The sequence below is a fragment of the Neoarius graeffei genome, chromosome 2 (assembly GCF_027579695.1).
Source record: "Neoarius graeffei isolate fNeoGra1 chromosome 2, fNeoGra1.pri, whole genome shotgun sequence".
Classification (NCBI taxonomy): domain Eukaryota; kingdom Metazoa; phylum Chordata; class Actinopteri; order Siluriformes; family Ariidae; genus Neoarius; species Neoarius graeffei.
The window spans coordinates 84,113,087-84,134,469 of record NC_083570.1 but is presented as its reverse complement, the minus strand read 5'-3'; the positions used below and the strand labels follow the sequence as shown (position 1 = coordinate 84,134,469).

The following is a 21,383-nucleotide window of genomic DNA, read 5'->3' as shown; positions in this document are numbered from 1 at the left end:
CAGGTTAGGTTAACTGGTGACTCTAAATTGAGCGTAGGTGTGAATGTGAGTGTGAATGGTTGTCTGTGTCTATGTGTCAGCCCTGTGATGACCTGGCGACTTGTCCAGGGTGTACCCCGCCTTTCGCCCGTAGTCAGCTGGGATAGGCTCCAGCTTGCCTGCGACCCTGTAGAAGGATAAAGCGGCTAGAGATAATGAGATGAGATGAGATGAGACTGGCTTTTGTTTGTGGTGTATCAGATATATTCCATTCAGCTAGCATGATACTGAACGAGTCTTCGACTCGTTCAGTATCATGCTAGCTGAATGGAATATATCTGATACACCACAAAAAAAAGCCAGCCAATATTATTTAATTATTATTCTCGGTGGTGTTGGAAGCATCACACATTGATGCGGACAGGAGAGAGAGCAACAAGTACAACATTGCGATAAGAAAAAAGAACGTTTCCTGTTTGGGCTGTTCTTGTTTGTTCTTGAATGTGCAGTGCAATGGCACTCTTTAGACTTGTAGTATATGTGATGGTCCTCTATGCAGCTCTAGTAGTGTTACTGTGATGGATGGGTCAACATTGGCATCATAATTGTTGGACAGTGTACTGGACGTGCTTATACAGTCCATATGGTCAACAATTTAACACTTGAGAATCAGCTATTTTCTCTTAGTATAGAGAGACAGAGATAGACGAAGAATTGTTCTTACATCACGCCATTGCTGCATTTCCTCCACTGGCTTCCTCTAGCTGCCTGGATCAGATTTAAAACCCTGACGATTGCCTACAAAGCCAAAACACTAACCAGCCCCGAACCACCTGAAGGCACTTATCACAACTGTGCTGCACAGTGTTCTCTTCAAGCCTTTAGCATGACTCGACTTGACCCACCATCCCTCAAGGTACAAAGAAGATTGGATGAAGTCTTGTCTGTCCTGGTGGATTGAATGAACAGCTGAGTCACTGGCTGTCTTCAAACAAAAACTGAAGCCCTATCTCTTCACCAAGAACTCAAATGAGTACTATTTTTGACATATGTGTTTTCTTGCTGTACCAGTTTCTCTCTACCAGGGGTATAGGATGATAATATTCTCTGAGCCTGATCTAGTGAACTAGCATGAAGATACATTTCTTATAAAGACTACAAAGCAGCACTGGAAGTCGCTCTGGATAAGGGCTTCAACTGAACATTGTAAGCAGTGAGGAAATGTAAGAACCGTGAACTGTTGTTGTGCTTATGACTTTACATGTTGCCATGCATTCATTAGCTCATCCGGCTGCAGGCCAGGCTGGATTAGCTTATGATATCATGCGTCGTCTGTCCATCGTCCATCATCGTAAAACTCGCTACTCCTCCTACAGGATTGATCGGATTTCGATCAAACTCGCCTACAATGTTCCCCAGGTGGGTGTGCATAAAAGTTGTCAAGATGGTGGCGCCACCTGTCATATTTACAATTTTATGGGCGTCTGAAATTTTTGGTTGACTCGTCACTTTAAACGCTACTCTTCACAAACTGCTGGGACATTTTCACTGAAACCCACCCAGAAGACTCTAAAGACATATTCCAACAAGAATTGTTCACCAGGTGATGCCACCTACCATGACGAGGCTACACAGGGGTCACGTGCAATTTCATGAAAATCGCTACTCCTCCTACAGGAATGATCAGATTTTGATCAAACTTGTATGGAATGTTCACCAGGTTGGTTTGTATAAAAGTTGTCAAGACAGTGGTGCCACCTGTCACATTTAACATTTTATGGGCATTTGAAAATTTTGGGTGACTCGTCACCCCAAATGCTACTATTCATAAACTGCTAGGATGTTTTCACTGAAACTCACCCAGTAGACTCGAAAGACATATTCCAATAAAAAATGTTCACCAGGTGGCGCCACCTGCCGTGGATGCGGCTACACAGGGGTCATATGCAATTTCACAAAAGTCGCTGCTACTCCCACAGGATTGATTGGATTTCAAACTCTTACACACAACAGAGGGCGGCACGGTGGTGTAGTGGTTTAGCCTGGGCCCGCCCATCCTAAGTGTGACGCAACACGAGGGCCTGTTGCGAGCTTAGTCTGGCAAGGCAAGCTATCTACAGCTCTTCCAAGCTCCCGAAAAATCGGGAGCTTATCAACTTTGAGCATCTCCAACGGCCCTGGGTAGAGGCATGTTCAAGGCACTGACGTAGTAGAACTGCGACCGGAAGCCATAGATTGTTTACAGAATCTATGCCGGAAGCGCTTCATTCACTAGAAACATTACGAACATGGAGCAAGTTCTCATTGAAAACGGAGCAAAGAGCAGCCCTGGAGGTATTTATTGAAAGGAAGGACGTTTTTGCCTTGCTCCCGACCGGCTTCGGTAAGAGTTTAATCTACCAGTTAGCCCCGTCGCGTCACATACGTCAGAGGAAAGAGTGATGTGATTGGTTTAAGCTTCGTCACAGCCTTTTCTGGCTTCGACCAGTAGCAAACTGAGGCATTTCAGGGAGGCGGGTCAACCACGCACTTTGGGAAACGGTTGGGCTTAATATCTTTGCCAGACCAAATGCTCGCAGAGCTTTGAAGTCGCGTTAGCCAGACTAGTAGTGGTTAGCACTGTCGCCTCACAGCAAGAAGGTTCTGGGTTCAAGCCTAGTGGCCAACGGGTGCCTTTCTGTGTAGTGTTTGCATGTTCTCCCTGTGTCCGTGTGGGTTTCCTCCCGGTGCTCTGGTATCCCCCAAAGACATGCAACTTAGGTTAATTTGGTGGCTCTAAATTGACCTTAGGTGTGGATGTTAGTGTGAATGGTTCTCTCTATGTGTCAGCCCTGCGATGATCTGGCGACTTGTCCAGGATGTACCCCACTTCTCGCCCATAGTCAGCTGGGATGGGCTCCAGCTTGCCTGTGACCCTGCACAGGATAAGCGGTTACAGATAATGGATGGACGAATGGACACAACAACAGTGGCCGGTATGAGCTACAGCTTCATTTAGGCTATTTTTTTTCCTGAAATCACAAAGGAGAGGAAGGGAGATATAGAAAAGTACATCTGTGTCTCCTGTACACTGTGCCTTACTGTCAAAAGTTTAACTTGAATAATGTTAAATCATGCACACAGTACACAAGATACCTGTGTGCACTTGAGCTCCTTAGCTACCTGGAACAAAGTGTGATAAAGTACAAAAGTAGACAGGGATACATTTTCTTTTCTCTCCAAAGAGCGCTTCTGAGCCGAACGATGAAAGAAGTCAAAGTATTTAAGGATTCTTCTGAGCAGATGAGACAGCTTGGTTATTCTCGCTGCTGAAATAGAGATGTGTTCATATCGATTGCTGCAGGTGAGACTCATCTCGTTCGCTCAATGAGAGCAGCTTTTCCTCCTTTTCCCACCCACTTCCAGCCATTCAACTCACAGGAAATGATCAATGAGTTACTATATGAGCATGTGCCACCGCAGCCTCTACTTATGTAGTAATTATAGCTGCTTGAGGACTGATAAGACATGGTTCGTTCACGTGGCCAGTCAGTGATTGGGATCCTATGGTGCATGTGGGGGTGAGATAAAGAGTGTGCGTCACATGGAACGATTTGTGGCAAACAAGTATCAGAGTACAGATTGCAGCAGGCTGGATCAGACTCTTTAGAAAACAGCCTGTGACTCACTCTCCACCCACTCGCTTCACTGCTGAATGGGCCATGAAACTGCATTGTAGATGATCCTCTTGGCACCCAAGCTGCAAAGATAGCACTGAGTCTAAATGATGTTTGTTTCCAAAAAGTTCTCATATTGTGTTTTTTTCGATGTAATTGAATACTTATGAGTCACTATATGCAGTGTATCTCCTATTCGTGGCTGCTCACATTATGAGCAAACTTGCTGCTTTTGGGGGGTTAAATGATGTGTTTCTTTGCAACAAACATGTTATTCATCACGTCTGTTTTTTAACAATGTGGTGTATATCCCATTAGAATTAAAGGAGAACTGAAGGCAATTTTTTTTAATCATCAAAATTCTATTTATCTCATTTTATTAAATATCGGAATGCATTTTTGAGAGCTATTTTGTCGCTGCTATAGCAAGTTATGAGTGTTTGAAATATGCTACATAATATATCAGTCCATATGTCAAAGCAATGGCCGTAAACGAGATTCGTTGAGACCTGTGCGAGACATCGTAGGACGGAAGTAAAACGTACAGCGGAAATCAAAGTGACCGACATCTGCCAACGATGTCAAAAGACGCGCGCGCCCTCCTTCGAATGCTGATGTAATCAAGCCGGAAATGTTGTTTGTTTTGAGAGCGATCAGGAAAGTTTGAAAAAAGTAGGCAGTAATCATCATTTAAACTCGTTTTTGTGCAATATTTCATTTGGAAAACAGTTTTCAAAATGGCGGCACTGACACCTGGCTGACACTTCACGTTTCAAAGTCTCGCACAAGTCTCGTGAAGATCGTGCGGATAAGCGACGCCTGCCGTGGACCAAACGAACCAAATTCAACATGGCTAAAAACCGAATAGGCCGATAAGTATAATCATATTTAATTGCAATTAGTTGCCAATACGAGTCACGATATAAGGTTACTAAAACCGAAAACGTAATTGAATAACACGTTAATTAAGAAATAAAGCAAGTTTAAAAATTACTTCAGTTCTCCTTTAAATCTCTGTGTCAGAGAGCTGTATAATATACTTAATGTGCTTCATATGCGATTCGTCAGTATAAAAATTATTTTTCCCATAATGGGCAGTTTCGCGGCACGGTGGTGTAGTGGTTAGCGCTGTCGCCTCACAGCAAGAAGGTCCTGGGTTCGAGCCCCGTGGCCGGCGAGGGCCTTTCTGTGCGGAGTTTGCATGTTCTCCCCGTGTCCGCGTGGGTTTCCTCCAGGTGCTCCGGTTTCCCCCACAGTCCAAAGACATGCAGGTTAGGTTAACTGGTGGCTCTAAATTGACCATAGGTGTGAATGAGAGTGTGAATGGTTGTCTGTGTCTATGTGTCAGCCCTGTGATGACCTGGCGACTTGTCCAGGGTGTACCCCGCCTTTCGCCCATAGTCAGCTGGGATAGGCTCCAGCTTGCCTGCGACCCTGTAGAACAGGATAAAGCGGCTACAGATAATGAGATGAGATGAGATTGTTGACAGACATTGACGTCTTCTTCATGAATTTCCGCATTATACATGTGAATACTGTGTAAAAATACTAATTATTGTTAATTTACCTGATATAAAATGGTCGCTGCAGATTCGTATAAGGTTAACATTTTTTGAGTAAACATCGTTCGAAAGGTCTTCTCTACATATGTGACGTAACCACGTTTCTCGCAGTTTCTTGTATAAATCTCCCCGTTTTTTTATTATACAGGGTGTTTCCAAAAATGTGATGATATCTGAGATGTAAATATCCCAGAAACTACACAGCCTAGGCAGATGAAACTGAGCAGGCTTAATGTTGAGCAATATAAGATTTATTCCTCAAAATTTGAATGAGAAATTCAAAGGTATGTGGATTCCATGAACGATTTCACAGATTTTCAGTGGCACAGCGCCTGAGACACGGCACACGTCAAGTCAGTAGTTCAGCTCCTGCCAAACACACTGCAGCATGTCTTTGGTAACAGTCTCCAGTGCTAGCTCTTCTTATGGACTTCTCGGGGCTTCGCAAGAGTTATTCGCGAACCCGCCCGACCGTCTGTTCCGATGCTGGTGGTCGTCCAGATCCTTTTGCCCTGCACACACAGCCTTCCTCTTTGAACTTTTTGTGCCGTGTCCAAATCTGCATTGCAGTTGGTGCATTTTTCGAGAATTCTGTCATAAATACGCACTGCACAGTCTTGTTCGACTGAGTTCGAGTGTACTCTAACACACAAAACGCCTTTTCTTTTCCAGTGAATGGCAATTCTATACCTAAAAAGGTAAAAACAAAAAACATTAAACATAAAATGTTGACGGGGTGGCACGGTGGTGTAGTGGTTAGCACTGTCACCTCACAGCAAGAAGGTCCTGGGTTCGAGCCCCGTGGTCGGCGAGGGCCTTTCTGTGTGGAGTTTGCATGTTCTCCCTGTGTCCGTGTGGGTTTCCTCCGGGTGCTCCGGTTTCCCCCACAGTCCAAAGACATGCAGGTTAGGTTAACTGGTGACTCTAAATTGAGCGTAGGTGTGAATGTGAGTGTGAATGGTTGTCTGTGTCTATGTGTCAGCCCTGTGATGACCTGGCGACTTGTCCAGGGTGTACCCCGCCTTTCGCCCGTAGTCAGCTGGGATAGGCTCCAGCTTGCCTGCTACCCTGTAGAACAGGATAAAGCGGCTACAGATAATGAGATGAGAGAAAATGTTGACCTGTTTCCACACATGCTGATAAAACTTGAGGTCAATTGAATGAGAATTGGCAAAATTATTAGGTTGTGAAATGATATCAGGTTTTTTTTTTTTTGAAACACCCTGTATCTTTCAGCAGGAACTGAAGGTAAGGAGTAAAAACTTTGTTTATCCCTGTTTGATCGATTTGAACACCTGTAAGCTGCACAAAAATTGACCGTATTTCCAAGTTAAACACTTTAGCCTCTGTATTAAACCACGACTGTTTGTCCCCTGAGTTCGTCCTTGATGACAGTTGTCAAGGAGGGTGAAACCGGTCTATTCACTGGCGAGCATATCCATGTCAACGTTTCCCAGTGAGTCTAATGTTAAAACGTAATTGTTAGAGATTTCGTTTCTTTATACAGGACTTGTTTTTGGGCAAGTTACCTTGTTCTTTGTCTCCCATCATTGTGACTTTGAGCTGGGAAAAAAAAAAAAAAAGTTTTATGATTCAGTCCAAAACAGCTACAGAGGTGTTTAACATTGACGAGAATTTCTTCGTTTGAATACGAGTGATGTAGAGAACCAAAAAAAACCCCCAGCATCTAAGTGCAAAAACAAGAGAACAAGTAGATGAAAAAGCAACCTTTATTCTAATTACACTGCCGTGAAGCAGGAGTAGCACACCATTACCCCAACTAATGTCCTATCCTGTGCACGAGCTGTTGTTTCTCTGTGTTAGAGTAATGGTGCATTTTGGAAGGTTTGTTCATGCTGTAATTGGGTCAATAGACCCTCAAGTCTTGGAGAGGAAAATGAGGGAAAATTGAGGGGGTGATGAGAGGATGAGAGGAGGTAGGGCTTTTGTTGTTTAATGCTAGCAAAAGCACTTCATTTCAGCTACTTCTGACTCCAGTAAATGCTGTTGCTCACCATGAAGTGTTCATTAAATAGGAGAAGTAAATCGCCAGAAGAGGTCGGATCGTGTTAAATAGATGCTCACCATATTAACAGTGTAAGTCATAAATATTTATAACATGACAAAGTCATCTGAGCTCAAACAATCTGCCTTCATGGAGAGTTTTATTCCTCGATAAAATGTAAATCACATAGTGATGCACCATGGCTCGATAATCATGCAAGCCATCTTAACATCGCATATGAGCACAGGATTAGTGACTGCATACTGAAATCTTATCAAAAAGAGGGAAACACACTGGGGTTGTACGCTTCCATGACATCTGACAGTATCCGATAGCCGCAAAACCATAGGAATTCCAGATTATTCCCAATATTTATACTTTCCCAACTGCTGCTTTTAATGATTAGAAGCAGAGGATAGAGATATTTAGATGAGGCCTCAGTGAGAACTGCTGGAATGATAAACGTTCAGACGCTGATGGCCGCATGCACAGGATAAGGTTAGGTGATGTATTAGTGGAGGCAGGTTGGTTCCACCAACAGTCATTATGTACGTTACGGATTTGGCAAATAATAAAGCAAATAATAAAGCTGTTATTTGTCCAGTTAATGCCAGTGCTGGTGCTTGAAGGGCCTCATGTTAGAAACACGTTATTAATTTACTTGTTCATTTACTGTATGTCATTTATTTAATAGGTTTGAGTTCTTTATTTACTCGGAGCAGGTGATCCGTGTACGTGTTGGGCATTGTCGTTCAACTCCATGTGTAAGCTGTGCCACTATAGTCTCTCTGAGCTGCTACTGAGATGCAGACTGCATTAGCAGGGAGCTGGGAGTAACGTGGGAGGCTGGAATGACGCATTATTATGTAGCGCAGCTCATCCGGTCTGTCTGTGGTCATCTGCTCTTTTAACATCAGGCGCTGGAACAGCGGGCAGCTGTCATCCTCTCCTGCCACCCCAGCTGGACAGCCAATGCCTGAGAGAGTTGGAGAGGAAAAAAGTGCAGTCAGGGGTTGCTTACTGTGTCACCTTTTGTCTTCTTTTATGTGAACCTGCTTTTTCTCTGTGATTGTTATATTTTTATGCTGTATGCCAGCTCATCTCTGATGCCACTTTTCCCACTGAGACAGAGCTCGTGCTGCTTCAGAAGACACAATTCAGTCTTCCCCACCTACAGGTTATACTTTAGGGTCCTCAAAGTATATTAACAGCTACCAAGTATATTAGGTCCCAGTTCAAAAGAATGCTAACATTTATTTCCTTGCTGAGAAATCCAGCATGGCCTGACCAGCTGCCAGACTAAACACAGACCGAGATGGTCAAGCTGGTAGGCCATGTATGGCAGCAGGTATGTTCTTTTTCGGCTTCCTTATTGCTTGATTAAATTGATCAGTAAATGTCGCCGATAATTTTTTCACATTTGTTTCACATCGTTTTTAGCTCATCTGGCTGCAGGCCAGGCCGGATTAGTTATGCGATCATGCATCCACTGTCCGTCGTCTTTGTCGGTCCACAATTTACAAAATTCGCTAGTCCTCTTACAGGATTGATCGGATTTTGATCAAACTCACATACAATGTTCCTCAGGTGGGTGTGCATAAAAGTTGTCAAGATGGTGGCGCCACCTGTCATATTTACAATTTTATGGGTGTTTGAAATTTTTGGGTGACTCGTCACATTAAACGCTACTCTTCATAAACTGCGAGGATGTTTTCACTGACACTCACCCAGAAGACTCTAAAGACATATTCCAACAAGAATTGTTCACCAGGTGGCACCACCTACCATGGATGCGGCTACACAGAGGTCACAAATTTCACGAAAATCGCTACTCCTCCCACAGGTTTGATCGGATTTCAATCAAACTCACATACAATGTTCCCCAGGTGGGTGTGCCTAAAAGTTGTCAAGATGGTGGCGCCACCTATCATTTATGATTTTATGGATGTCTGAAATTTTTGGGTGACTCGTCACATTAAATGCAACTCTTTGTAAACTGCTGGGACGTTTTCACTGAAACTCATCCAGAAGACTCTAAAGAGATCTACCAACAAGAATTGTTCACCAGGTGGCATCCTCCTACCATGGATGAAGCTACAGAGGGGTCACTTGCAATTTCATGAAACTCGCTACTCCTCCAGCAGGAGTGATCAGGTTTTGATCAAACTCTTACAGAATGTTCGCCAGGTTGGTTTGTATAAAAGTTGTCAAGACAGTGGTGCCAGCTGTCATATTTGACATTTTATGGGCATTTGAAAATTTTGGGTGACTTGTCACATCAAATGCCTTCTCACTTGACATCAGTGCCTGACTTCATCAGTGCCTGTTCATAAACTGCTAAGATGTTTTCACTGAAACTCACCCAAAAGACTCTAAAGACATATTCCAACAAGAGTTGTTCACCAGGTAGCACCACCTGCCATGGATGCGGCTATACAGGGGTCACAAATTTCACAAAAATCACTACTCCTCCTACAGGATTGATCAGATTTTGATCAAACTCATATACAATGTTCCCCAGGTGGGTGTGCATAATTGTTGTCAAGATGGTGGCGCCACCTGTCATATTTACAATTTTATGGACGTCTGAAATTTTTGGTTGACTCGTCACATTAAATGCAACTCTTTGTAAACTGCTAGGACGTTTTCACTGAAACTCGCCCAGAAGACTCTAAAGACATATTCCAACAAGAAATGTTCACCAGGTGGCGCCACCTGCCATGGATGAGGCTACAGAGGGGTCACGTGCAGTGTCATGAAAATCGCTACTCCTCCTGCAGGAGTGATCAAATTTTGATCAAACTCGTGTGGAATGTTCCCCAGGTTGGTTTGTATAAAAGTTGTCAAGACGGTGGCGCCACCTGTCATATTTAACATTTTATGGGTGTTTGAAAATTTTGGGTAACTCGTCACACCAAACACTACTGTTCATAAACTGCGAGGATGTTTTCACTGAAACTCACCCAGTAGACTCAAGACATATTCCAACAAGAATTGTTCACCAGGTGGCGCCACCTGCCATGGATGAGGCTACAGAGGGCTCGCAAATTTCACAAAAATCGCTGCTACTCCTACAGGGTTGATCGGATTTCAGACTTGCACTCAACAACAGTGGCCGGTATGAGCTACAGCCTCATTGAGGCTATTTTTTTGTGTTATTTTTTTTAAATAACCAGAAGTATGTGGGGCGGCACGGTGGTGTAGTGGTTAGCGCTGTCACCTCACAGCAAGAAGGTCCTGGGTTCGAGCCCTGGGGCCGGCGAGGGCCTTTCTGTGCGGAGTTTGCATGTCCTCCCCGTGTCCGCGTGGGTTTCCTCCGGGTGCTCCGGTTTCCCCCACAGTCCAAAGACATGCAGGTTAGGTTAACTGGTGACTCTGAATTGAGCGTAGGTGTGAATGTGAGTGTGAATGGTTGTCTGTGTCTATGTGTCAGCCCTGTGATGACCTGGCGACTTGTCCAGGGTGTACCCCGCCTTTCGCCCGTAGTCAGCTGGGATAGGCTCCAGCTTGCCTGCGACCCTGTAGAAGGATAAAGCGGCTAGAGATGATGAGATGAGAAGTATGTGGACACCTGACCATGCTCAGACCTTCCCCAAACTGTTGCCACAAAGTTGTCTCGCACACCATTGTCTAGAATTTCTTTGTATCCTGCAGCATTATGATTTCTCTTCACTGGAAGTAAAGCACCCAAACCTGCTTCATTATAGCAAAGCAAGGGCCATGAAGACAGGGTTTTTCAAGTCCGATGTGGAAGGACTCAAGTGGCCTGTACAGACCCCTGATCTCAACCCTACTGAACACCTTTGGGATGAATTGGGATTCTGACTGTGCAGCATGCCTTCTCACTTGACATCAGTGCCTGACTTCACTAATACTCGTGTGGCTGAATGACCACAAATCCCTTCGGGCATGCTCCGAAATCTAGTGGGAAGCCTTCCCAGACGAGTGGAGGTTATTATAAGAGCAGGGGAGGGACCAACTCTGTGTTAATGCCAGTGGTTTTGGTCCGGGTCAGGAACAGGGAAAATGGAGAGCTGAGCAGAGAAGCAATAATCAAATGATTAAATGAATAGAGGGAGAGAAACTTGACTTCAACATGACTTGTTAAGCTTTCGCCTTCCCTCAGTGATTTTCATTACTTCAATTTGGTTGCTAACTCAGAGCTTTGAATTACATCTAGAGAAAACTAAAATGACTAAAACTAAAACGAGAGAGAACTTTTTACCATCCGATATCATTTTCCTCACAATATAAAGGCGATGGTATAAACACACGAAATGACAGATGTGTTTTATTGCTTTTAGAGTTTTAGCCCGAGTGTCTTGCCACTCTAAAAGCAGTTTTGTTCGCATCACCATTATCAGATTGTTTTTAGCTTGTAATAGTTGTCAGTAAAATAGTAACTTTTATTCCAGACAAGCAGAATTTTAGTGTTGGGAACGTAAGGTTTTCTGATGCCTCTGATGGTTGATGTTTCTCAGTATTGCAGAACCCATAGAAGTTTAGTTAGCAGTCTATGCTATGTATAATTTCAGTATAATTAAAGCTAGACGGCCTTTTGATTTCATAAAATCGGTGAAATTTAGTTCCCTCTGAAATTTGGTCATTGTGATTGTTTATTTCTGTAATATCAAAAAACAAAACAGGCCATTCTGTGGGTGGGAGGTTATTTAATTTGAGGGGATTCCCTCGCAAATAACGTGCAAGAAATTGCTCGCTTCACACAGTCAAGCAGACAGAAGTAGTCCGCGTGCGCATGTGCAGGTTTACCTTCTTCTTCTTTTGGGTTTTACAGCAGCTGGCATCCACAGTGTTGCATTACTGCCATCTACAGGTTTACCTTGACCGTGCACTGATAGTTCCATCATTCTGTCGCTGAACGAACAGCTGATCACACCGAGGTGCTCGCTGACCGCCGATATTTATTAGTTTGGTCCTGCGTTTCCTTTCCTTCGCAACATAACATCTTTTCTTCTCACTTTCCGATACTGTAGTCGGTCTTTCACGTTTCATTCCCACACTCACGTACTCCATTTTTCTCTCCTGTTTCTAATTTGTATCCCACAATGCCTTGCGTGAACGGGGAAAGCCCACCACGTGATGCATGACGTAGTATCTTGAATTGGGTCATGGTGAAGCAGGAAAAAATAGCACAGAATTTAGGGCCACGTGGCCCTAAATACATTAACTGTTCTGTTTTTTTTTTTAAACTAATAAAATCGGAAGTCTGTGATTTCAAAATCAGTAGCTTTCAGTCCACTAAACAAAAATAATTGAGTGTCGGGGAAAATTCTTTTTATGACCTAAACTTGAAAAATCTGAAAGGCGGTCTACCTTTAACAATTATTTGCCGCAGGTGAGGTTATTGTTCATCGGTCTTCACTGAGCCTGAGGCAGATACTTGTTTTATACACAGGTGATTATTTAAATTTTTTTAAATTATTATTATTATACCAGGGCGGCATGGTGGTGTAGTGGTTAGTGCTGTCGCCTCACAGCAAGAAGGTCCAGGTTCGAGCCCCGTGGCCGGCGAGGGCCTTTGTGTGCGGAGTTTGCATGTTCTCCCCGTGTCCGCGTGGGTTTCCTCCGGGTGCTCCGGTTTCCCCCACAGTCCAAAGACATGCAGGTTAGGTTAACTGGTGACTCTAAATTGACCGTAGGTGTGAATGAGAGTGTGAATGGTTGTCTGTGTCTATGTGTCAGCCCTGTGATGACCTGGCGACTTGTCCAGGGTGTACCCCGCCTTTCGCCCGTAGTCAGCTGGGATAGGCTCCAGCTTGCCTGCGACCCTGTAGAACAGGATAAAGCGGCGAGAGATAATGAGATGAGATGAGATTATTATACCAACACAAAGACTGTACAACAAAACAAAAGACAGTAGACAAAGACAATAGTTGATAGACAGTGAATACAAGATGTGTAATGAACAAAGGGAAGAGGTAGATTTTTAAAGTGCAAATTAAATCCTTAAGTGATTCATACAGTATCAGTTATTTTGTAGTATATACACCATACCGGGCGGCACGGTGGTGTAGTGGTTAGCGCTGTCGCCTCACAGCAAGAAGGTCCTGGGTTCAAGCCCCGGGGCCGGCGAGGGCCTTTCTGTGTGGAGTTTGCATGTTCTCCCCGTGTCCGCGTGGGTTTCCTCCGGGTGCTCCGGTTTCCCCCACAGTCCAAAGACATGCAGGTTAGGTTAACTGGTGACTCTAAATTGACCGTAGGTGTGAATGTGAGTGTGAATGGTTGTCTGTGTCTATGTGTCAGCCCTGTGATGACCTGGCGACTTGTCCAGGGTGTACCCCGCCTTTCGCCCGTAGTCAGCTGGGATAGGCTCCAGCTGGCCTGCGACCCTGTAGAAGGATAAAGCGGCTAGAGATAATGAGATGAGAATGAGATGAGATATACACCATACCAGTCAAAAGTTTATACACCCCTACTCATTCATAGGTTTTTTTCTGTATTTTGACCATTTTCTCCACTGCAGAATAATACTGAAGACACCACAACTCTGAAACAACATATGGAATTATATGATAAACAACAAGTGATTTAAAAAAAAAAGTAAATAAATAAATTTTTTTTAAATTGTGTTTAAAAAATATATATATTTCAAACTTCAAAAGTAGCATGCAAATGTAATAAAGGCACAGCCCAGACTTGTCACTTATCTGTGCCGAGTCACATAAAATACCTACTTTGTTTTGAAATCGATAAAATAAATCATAATTCAAGCTTACCTTTGAATAGTTTTACACCAAATGCCGTAGCATCTTTAGTGCTTTTAGGAACCTCATTTTCTTCCATAATTTGTAATTCTTCCTCACTTACGGTGACAAAGTGATTGGCCGCCATTTTGCCGAGTCGCTCAAGGTGATTATTGAGAAATAGTCTGAATTTCTCAACCAATCAGCACATGCGATTTCCTGTAATCATCTGCGTATTTATACCTATTTACGTTGTTTTGCATTTTTTCCCAGTAATTTAGCAACAGACCTGAGAAAAATGTTATTGTTGACAGTTTAGTTTTGTGTCCAGTGTCTCTTTAACTTTGCATTGTCCTGAAATCAGGCAGGTAGAAATGTACATTATTGAGCTTCAGGGGAAATGTGGGAGCTTCAGTAGACCTTACCTTTACCATTATATATACAAAGAAAATAAACACAATTATTCTGTCCACATTCACTGGATATGAGCAAATGCATGCTCTGATTGGCTCCTTTACTACTAGGCTATCAGTTCATATACCGTGAGTAGAGAAAAACAAAATGGCGGCGTGTTGCTGAACCAACCGAGGATGAAATAAAAACTCTCCTTGAAAACAATCTTTTTTTTCAAAAATTATTATTATTATCGCATTTTTCACAAATTGCTCCTGTCATTTCGCCGGTTTGTTTACATCCTAAGCGGAAATTATTTTGTCGGACGTTTTGTACAAAGTTGTTATTTATCAAATTTGCAAAAAGTAAAAATAAAAATGGTCTGTTTCTCAAAATCCAGTGAATGTGGATAGAATAAAACGGTTATTCCACTCAATCTCGTCGTACATGGCTTATAGCCGACTTGGCGCCACGTGATAGCTCGTCGGCTATCAGCTCAGTGTAAGACTTGATTTTGTGGAATAACTTAAATATACACACACTATACAAATACATTGTGCAAAGACAGGCATGAGGAAAAAAAAAACAAGACAAAATGCAGAAAATGTATTGTGTTATGTAATATATGAATTTATTTTAAATATACTGTTCTTGTTCAGACTTGGGGAAAGGCGTGCTGAGAGAGGTGGCGTTGTGGATGTTGATGGTCAGCAGCAGAAAGATTCCCAGTAGTGCTTCCTACAGCTGGCAGGCCGTGACCTCCACTGTTATTTTTTCCTCTCACAGTCACCGGGACCTGAAGCCTGAGAACCTGCTGCTCGACGAGAAGAACAACATTAGGATAGCGGACTTTGGCATGGCTTCGTTGCAGGTGGGGGACAGTCTCCTGGAAACTAGCTGTGGGTGAGTAGCACTGTGAACTAAACAGAACTTGGAAGTGACTAGCATTTTTCCAGTGACTGCCAACAATCAATTATGGATAATCTTATTGATTGTGTACTTAAGGTACTCTATCTGCTTGACACATGCTGCAGTCTTATTTACAAAATGTCAGTCTTATTGGTGACTGTGTCGGTTGTCGTTTTTCTCTGTTAATGTCTGAAGTATATTCAACATGCACATTTTTGTCAATGAGACTTAAACACACTCTCTGTCACTTATCTTTCTCTCTCTAATACATTGAAGCTAACACATAGCCAGCTGTCTCATTACTTGCCAGGGGGTCTGCTGTAGGGTGGAGCCGTGCTCACTCAGAAGCAAAACTACACTATTAAATTAAATGAGCTGTTATTAAAACAGTGCAGCCTTTCCTCCTCCGTTTAGCTTCTCACGGATAAGATCAGGAACGGATGACGTTCTGTAGCTCTGTATTTTTTTTTTTGTACAGCTCTACAGAAAGTAACAATAAAATCCAACAGGGTTTGTATATTCATGAAAATATCCGTGTCTGCATTTGAAAACTCGTCTTCCAGCCAGACAGGCGAATATGAGATGCAGGTAAGTTGATTAAAGATGTCTGTTATAATATATGAGGTGTTTCAAGACCTGCAATAATCACAGAATTTGAAAGAAACCTCAGAAAATGGTGCTTTGCCATACAATGTTAGTTTCAGGCTTTGTTTCAGGCTCTTGATGACATTTTTTTTCGAGAAATAATCTCTACCCCCTGCACCTCTTTAAAAGGCAACTTGTAGACTCTTAACGAAGGATTTCAATTGCAGATCGTCTTGCAAGCAGCAGGGGGCTTCAAAAATAACAGAAGGCCACTTTAATACCAGGGATGTAACCCAGTACGAATGCAACCCCGATTCCAAAAAAGTTGGGACAAAGTACAAATTGTAAATAAAAACGGAATGCAATGATGTGGAAGTTTCAAAATTCCATATTTTATTCAGAATAGAACATAGATGACATATCAAATGTTTAAACTGAGAAAATGTATCATTTAAAGAGAAAAATTAGGTGATTTTAAATTTCATGACAACACCACATCTCAAAAAAGTTGGGACAAGGCCATGTTTCCCACTGTGAGACATCCCCTTTTCTCTTTACAACAGTCTGTAAACGTCTGGGGACTGAGGAGACAAGTTGCTCAAGTTTAGGGATAGGAATGTTAACCCATTCTTGTCTAATGTAGGATTCTAGTTGCTCAACTGTCTTAGGTCTTTTTTGTCGTATCTTCCGTTTTATGATGCGCCAAATGTTTTCTATGGGTGAAAGATCTGGACTGCAGGCTGGCCAGTTCAGTACCCGGACCCTTCTTCTACGCAGCCATGATGCTGTAATTGATGTAGTATGTGGTTTGGCATTGTCATGTTGGAAAATGCAAGGTCTTCCCTGAAAGAGACGTCGTCTGGATGGGAGCATATGTTGCTCTAGAACCTGGATATACCTTTCGGCACTGATGGTGTCTTTCCAGATGTGTAAGCTGCCCATGATGCAACCCCATACCATCAGAGATGCAGGCTTCTGAACTGAGCGCTGATAACAACTTGGGTCGTCCTTCTCCTCTTTAGTCCGAATGACACGGCGTCCCTGATTTCCATAAAGAACTTCAAATTTTGATTCGTCTGACCACAGAACAGTTTTCCACTTTGCCACAGTCCATTTTAAATGAGCCTTGGCCCAGAGAAGACGTCTGCGCTTCTGGATCGTGTTTAGATACGGCTTCTTCTTTGAACTATAGAGCTTTAGCTGGCAACGGCGGATGGCACGGTGAATTGTGTTCACAGATAATGTTCTCTGGAAATATTCCTGAGCCCATTTTGTGATTTCCAATACAGAAGCATGCCTGTATGTGATGCAGTGCCATCTAAGGGCCCGAAGATCACGGGCACCCAGTATGGTTTTCCGGCCTTGACCCTTACGCACAGAGATTCTTCCAGATTCTCTGAATCTTTTGATGATATTATGCACTGTAGATGATGATATGTTCAAACTCTTTGCAATTTTACACTGTTGAACTCCTTTCTGATATTGCTCCACTATTTGTCGGCGCAGAATTAGGGGGATTGGTGATCCTCTTCCCATCTTTACTTCTGAGAGCCGCTGCCACTCCAAGATGCTCTTTTTATACCCAGTCATGTTAATGACCTATTGCCAATTGACCTAATGAGTTGCAATTTGGTCCTCCAGCTGTTCCTTTTTTGTACCTTTAACTTTTCCAGCCTCTTATTGCCCCTGTCCCAACTTTTTTGAGATGTGCTGCTGTCATGAAATTTCAAATGAGTCAATATTTGGCATGAAATTTCAAAATGTCTCACTTTCGACATTTGATATGTTGTCTATGTTCTATTGTGAATACAATATCAGTTTTTGAGATTTGTAAATTATTGCATTCCGTTTTTATTTACAATTTGTACTTTGTCCCAACTTTTTTGGAATCGGGGTTGTACATTAACACCTGTTTGTTAATGTATTCCAAACATATATGTATGTTTACAGTGGCGAACCGTTACTATTAGAGCTGGGACTTCAGCTCAGCCAAAACTTAGCCAGACACACCAAAAAAAAACAACAGGGCAAAGGACTTTGTAAGGGATTAGCAGCAGGCTGCCAGGTTGCTCCGTTGTGTGTAGTTGTCGAGGCTGATTTTAAAAGTAACTCAGTAAATTACAGAGGGAAATGAATACTGAGTGAAAAATACTGTGATGTGTGTGTGTGTGTGTGGAAGAAGAGTCTGGAGACAGAAATCTTAGTTTCTCAGTTGTTAGCCTGTGCTGATAGCACTGGCTTGACCGCTTTATTAGCATTCGGTAACACTACTGATGAACGCTACACTGGCTGGAAAGTGACTGTACTGCCGCACTGATTCACGGTTAAGCTAGCGTTGGCCTTCGAGAAGGCCGAGGCCAATAATTTTTGGTTCCTCCCACGATAAATCAAAATCTGATTGGTTAATTCATCTGTCACTTCCTACATGAACATACACTGACATGGCCTTCTGTCCCGGCAATGAAGTCCTAACCAGTGAATGAGCAGCTCTAAACTCTTCTCAGCCTAGAGACAACAAACAAACAAATCTCATTTGTTTTCAGGACAGGAACCCTTTCATTTCTGAAGCAAGTTTGATAAAAAAAAATGAGGCCAAATTAAAAGAGAATAATTATTATGAAATTATGAAAGAAATTAAAGAATGAGAGAAATTAAATATAACATTTGAATTTTTTTTCTTCCCCGTTTCCGGTTGAGAGTACGCCGTGTGCATTCTGGCTGCCGCTTCTCAACGGAGCTTTTTATTTTTGTTTATTTTATCTTTTGTTTTTCTTTTTTATGTTTGTGTAGTTTGATGTTTGGTTTTTGTCCGCCGGTTGTGGTGTAGCTCCGGACCCAGTTTTGGGCGTCGGTTCCCTCTAGGCCTTGGTTCGCCGTGGGTGATGCCTGTGCTCATAGCTATGGACTGCAGTGAGCTCGTTGCCCATTTTAACATCGTGGTTGTCCAGCGCTCTGTGCAGCGGTGCTTTAGTGCTTGGCGTGATGTTCCGAGCGATGTTGCTCGGTGGCATCGCAGCATCTGTGCAGGCAGTTTGGGACATACCAGCGCTCCGCGTGGCAGTGTGTCTGTGCTCGCTTTGTTGAATCCATGGCGTGGTATTCCGAGTGATGTTGCCTGGTGGCGTCGCGGCGGCTGTGCAGGCGGTATGGGACTTGTTTTCGTGCGCCTTTTGGTGGGACTGTGGCTGCTACACCATTGGAATGACATCCTGACCTTTATTTGGTGGAAACCCCCCCCCCAATTATAAAGCGACCTTGGATTTTGAGAAAGGCGATATATAAATTGAACTTATTATTATTATAAATGCTGATATGTTTCGGTTTTCTCTGAAGGCCTAGAAGGCCCTGATGGTTTCCCTCTGTATGTTGAATATTATGTACTGAATATTAGTTTTGCAGTCAGTAAACAAATGACTTAATACCGTATATGAGATCAGTGAGTGGGGCGAGTGAGTCATGGCTACACACAACATCTCACCAATGACACATTACACATAGAGCACATTTATTATTCACGACTGATTTGAGTTGCTATTGGCAGAATAGAGAAACTGATTGTTTAACCAGCTGTTAAGATTGCTGGCTTTCTTTTAAATTTGGGAGCACACTGTGCCCTTGGCACCCAAATATAATAAAAGTTTTTTTTACCAAAAGCTTGTTGTTTTGGCTTAGGATTTAGGCTGTTAAACTACAAATGTACCACTAAATCAGGAAGCCGTCATTTGCAAACATCAGGAGTTTAATAAATACACATCATCTTCCTTACTAAACATGCACAGCTTCGAGATGATGATATAAATTAGAAGACTCTTCTCCTGTTCTTCAGGCACCATTACACAGCAAGATGGTCAGAGTGACTCAGCATTTACATGAGTCAAACATGCATACAGTTTAAAATACATTCTTACACTTGCCTTACTGAGCTCTGCTAATTGTTGTACATCATTGCATATCGTGAACCAATTATAGAGCTACTGACATCACACTTAATGAGTTAAGGAGAGTAAGGCTGATGTCGTTTTGTGAGTCATCAGCTATTATGGGTAGTTCTTCGGTAACGGAATGACATTCACAGCAAAATGTGGTGACATTTTTAGTTGCAGTTCTCAAGATAATGGTATTAAATAAAAAAATGCACACTGGATGGGGTATCTTTTGACCCTAAAAAAAGCATAGAAAAATTGGCTCTGTTTAACTCTGAACACAAAATCTTTTATGAGGGAAGAAAAGTCAATAACGGAATTCCATCATTAAAAAACAAACAAACTTTCATTTCTTAAAATTCAAACCAAGATTTCTCTGAAGCGACATTGCTGTAATTGTGGTAATGATTTTTAAATATGGTTTTCAATACATTTTGCCTTGGATTCCATACTTTAACGATATCACTGAGCTGACAAGTTAAAGCTGTACTGCCTTTCAGATTTTTCAAGTGTAGGTCATAAAAAGAATTTTCCCCGACACCCAATTATTTTTGTTTAGTGGACTGAAAGCTACTGAATTCGAATCACAGACTTCCAATTTTATTAGTTTTTTTTAAATAGGACAATTAATGAATTTAGAGCCACATGGCCTTAAATTCTGCGCTATTTCTTCCTGCTTCACCATGACCCAATTCAAGATACTACGTCATGCATCACGTGGTGGGCTTTCCCCGTTCGCACAAGGCATTGTGGGATACAAATTAGAAACAGGAGAGAAAAATGGAGGACGTGAGTGTGTGAATGAAACGTGAAAGACCGACTACAGTAACGGAAAGCGAGAAGAAAAGACGTTATGTTGTGAAGGAAATGAAACGCAGGACCACACTAATAAATATTGGCGGTCAGCAAGCACGTCAGTGTGATCAGCTGTTCGTTTAGCGACAGAATGATGGAACTGTCAGTGCACGGTCAAGGTAAACCTGTAGATGGCAGTAATGCAACACTGTGGATGCCAGCTGCTGTAAAACCCGAAAGAAGAAGAAGAAGAAGCAGCAGCATGTAAACCTGCTCATGTGCACACTGGAGTTCCTCTGTCTGCTTGACTGCGCGAAGCAGGCGATTTCATGCACATTAGATGTGAGGGAATCCCCTCAAATTAAGTAACTTCCCAGCCACAGAATGGCTTGTTGTTGTTTTTTTCTGAGATATTGCAGAAATAAACATATATCACAATGACTAAATCTGCAATGATCTGGCGACTTGTCCAGGGTGTACCCTGCCTCTTGCCCATAGTCAGCTGGGATAGGCTCCAACTTGACCCTGCACAGGATAAGCGGTTACGGATAATGGATGGATGGATGGATGGATGGATGGATGGATGGACAATGACCAAATTTCAGAGGGAACTAAATTTCACCGATTTTATGAAATCGAAAGGCCATCTAGCTTTAAGGCAATCTTAATAATTTCATTATTTTGGCTTTTGCTGAAGAATTGCCCTTATTCCTCATTTGCAAAGACATAATGATAATTATTTTGGAATCGTATGGGTGCTCCCTGTGTCCGCATGGGTTTCCTCCGGGTGCTCCGGTTTCCCCCACAGTCCAAAGACATGCAGGTTAGGTTAACTGGTGACTCTAAATTGAGCGTAGGTGTGAATGTGAGTG

General features: G+C 42.7%; 1 protein-coding gene across 1 annotated transcript in view; it reads left to right on the top strand.

Annotated features, from left to right (window-relative positions):
- Window positions 1–21,383, top strand: part of brsk2a (BR serine/threonine kinase 2a) — a 525,206-nt gene that overhangs the window by 408,677 nt on the left and 95,146 nt on the right. Inside the window, exon 5 of the mRNA XM_060910107.1 lies at window positions 15,086–15,202. Within this exon, the coding sequence (XP_060766090.1) occupies window positions 15,086–15,202 (117 nt within the window). The remainder of the gene's footprint in view (window positions 1–15,085; window positions 15,203–21,383) is intronic.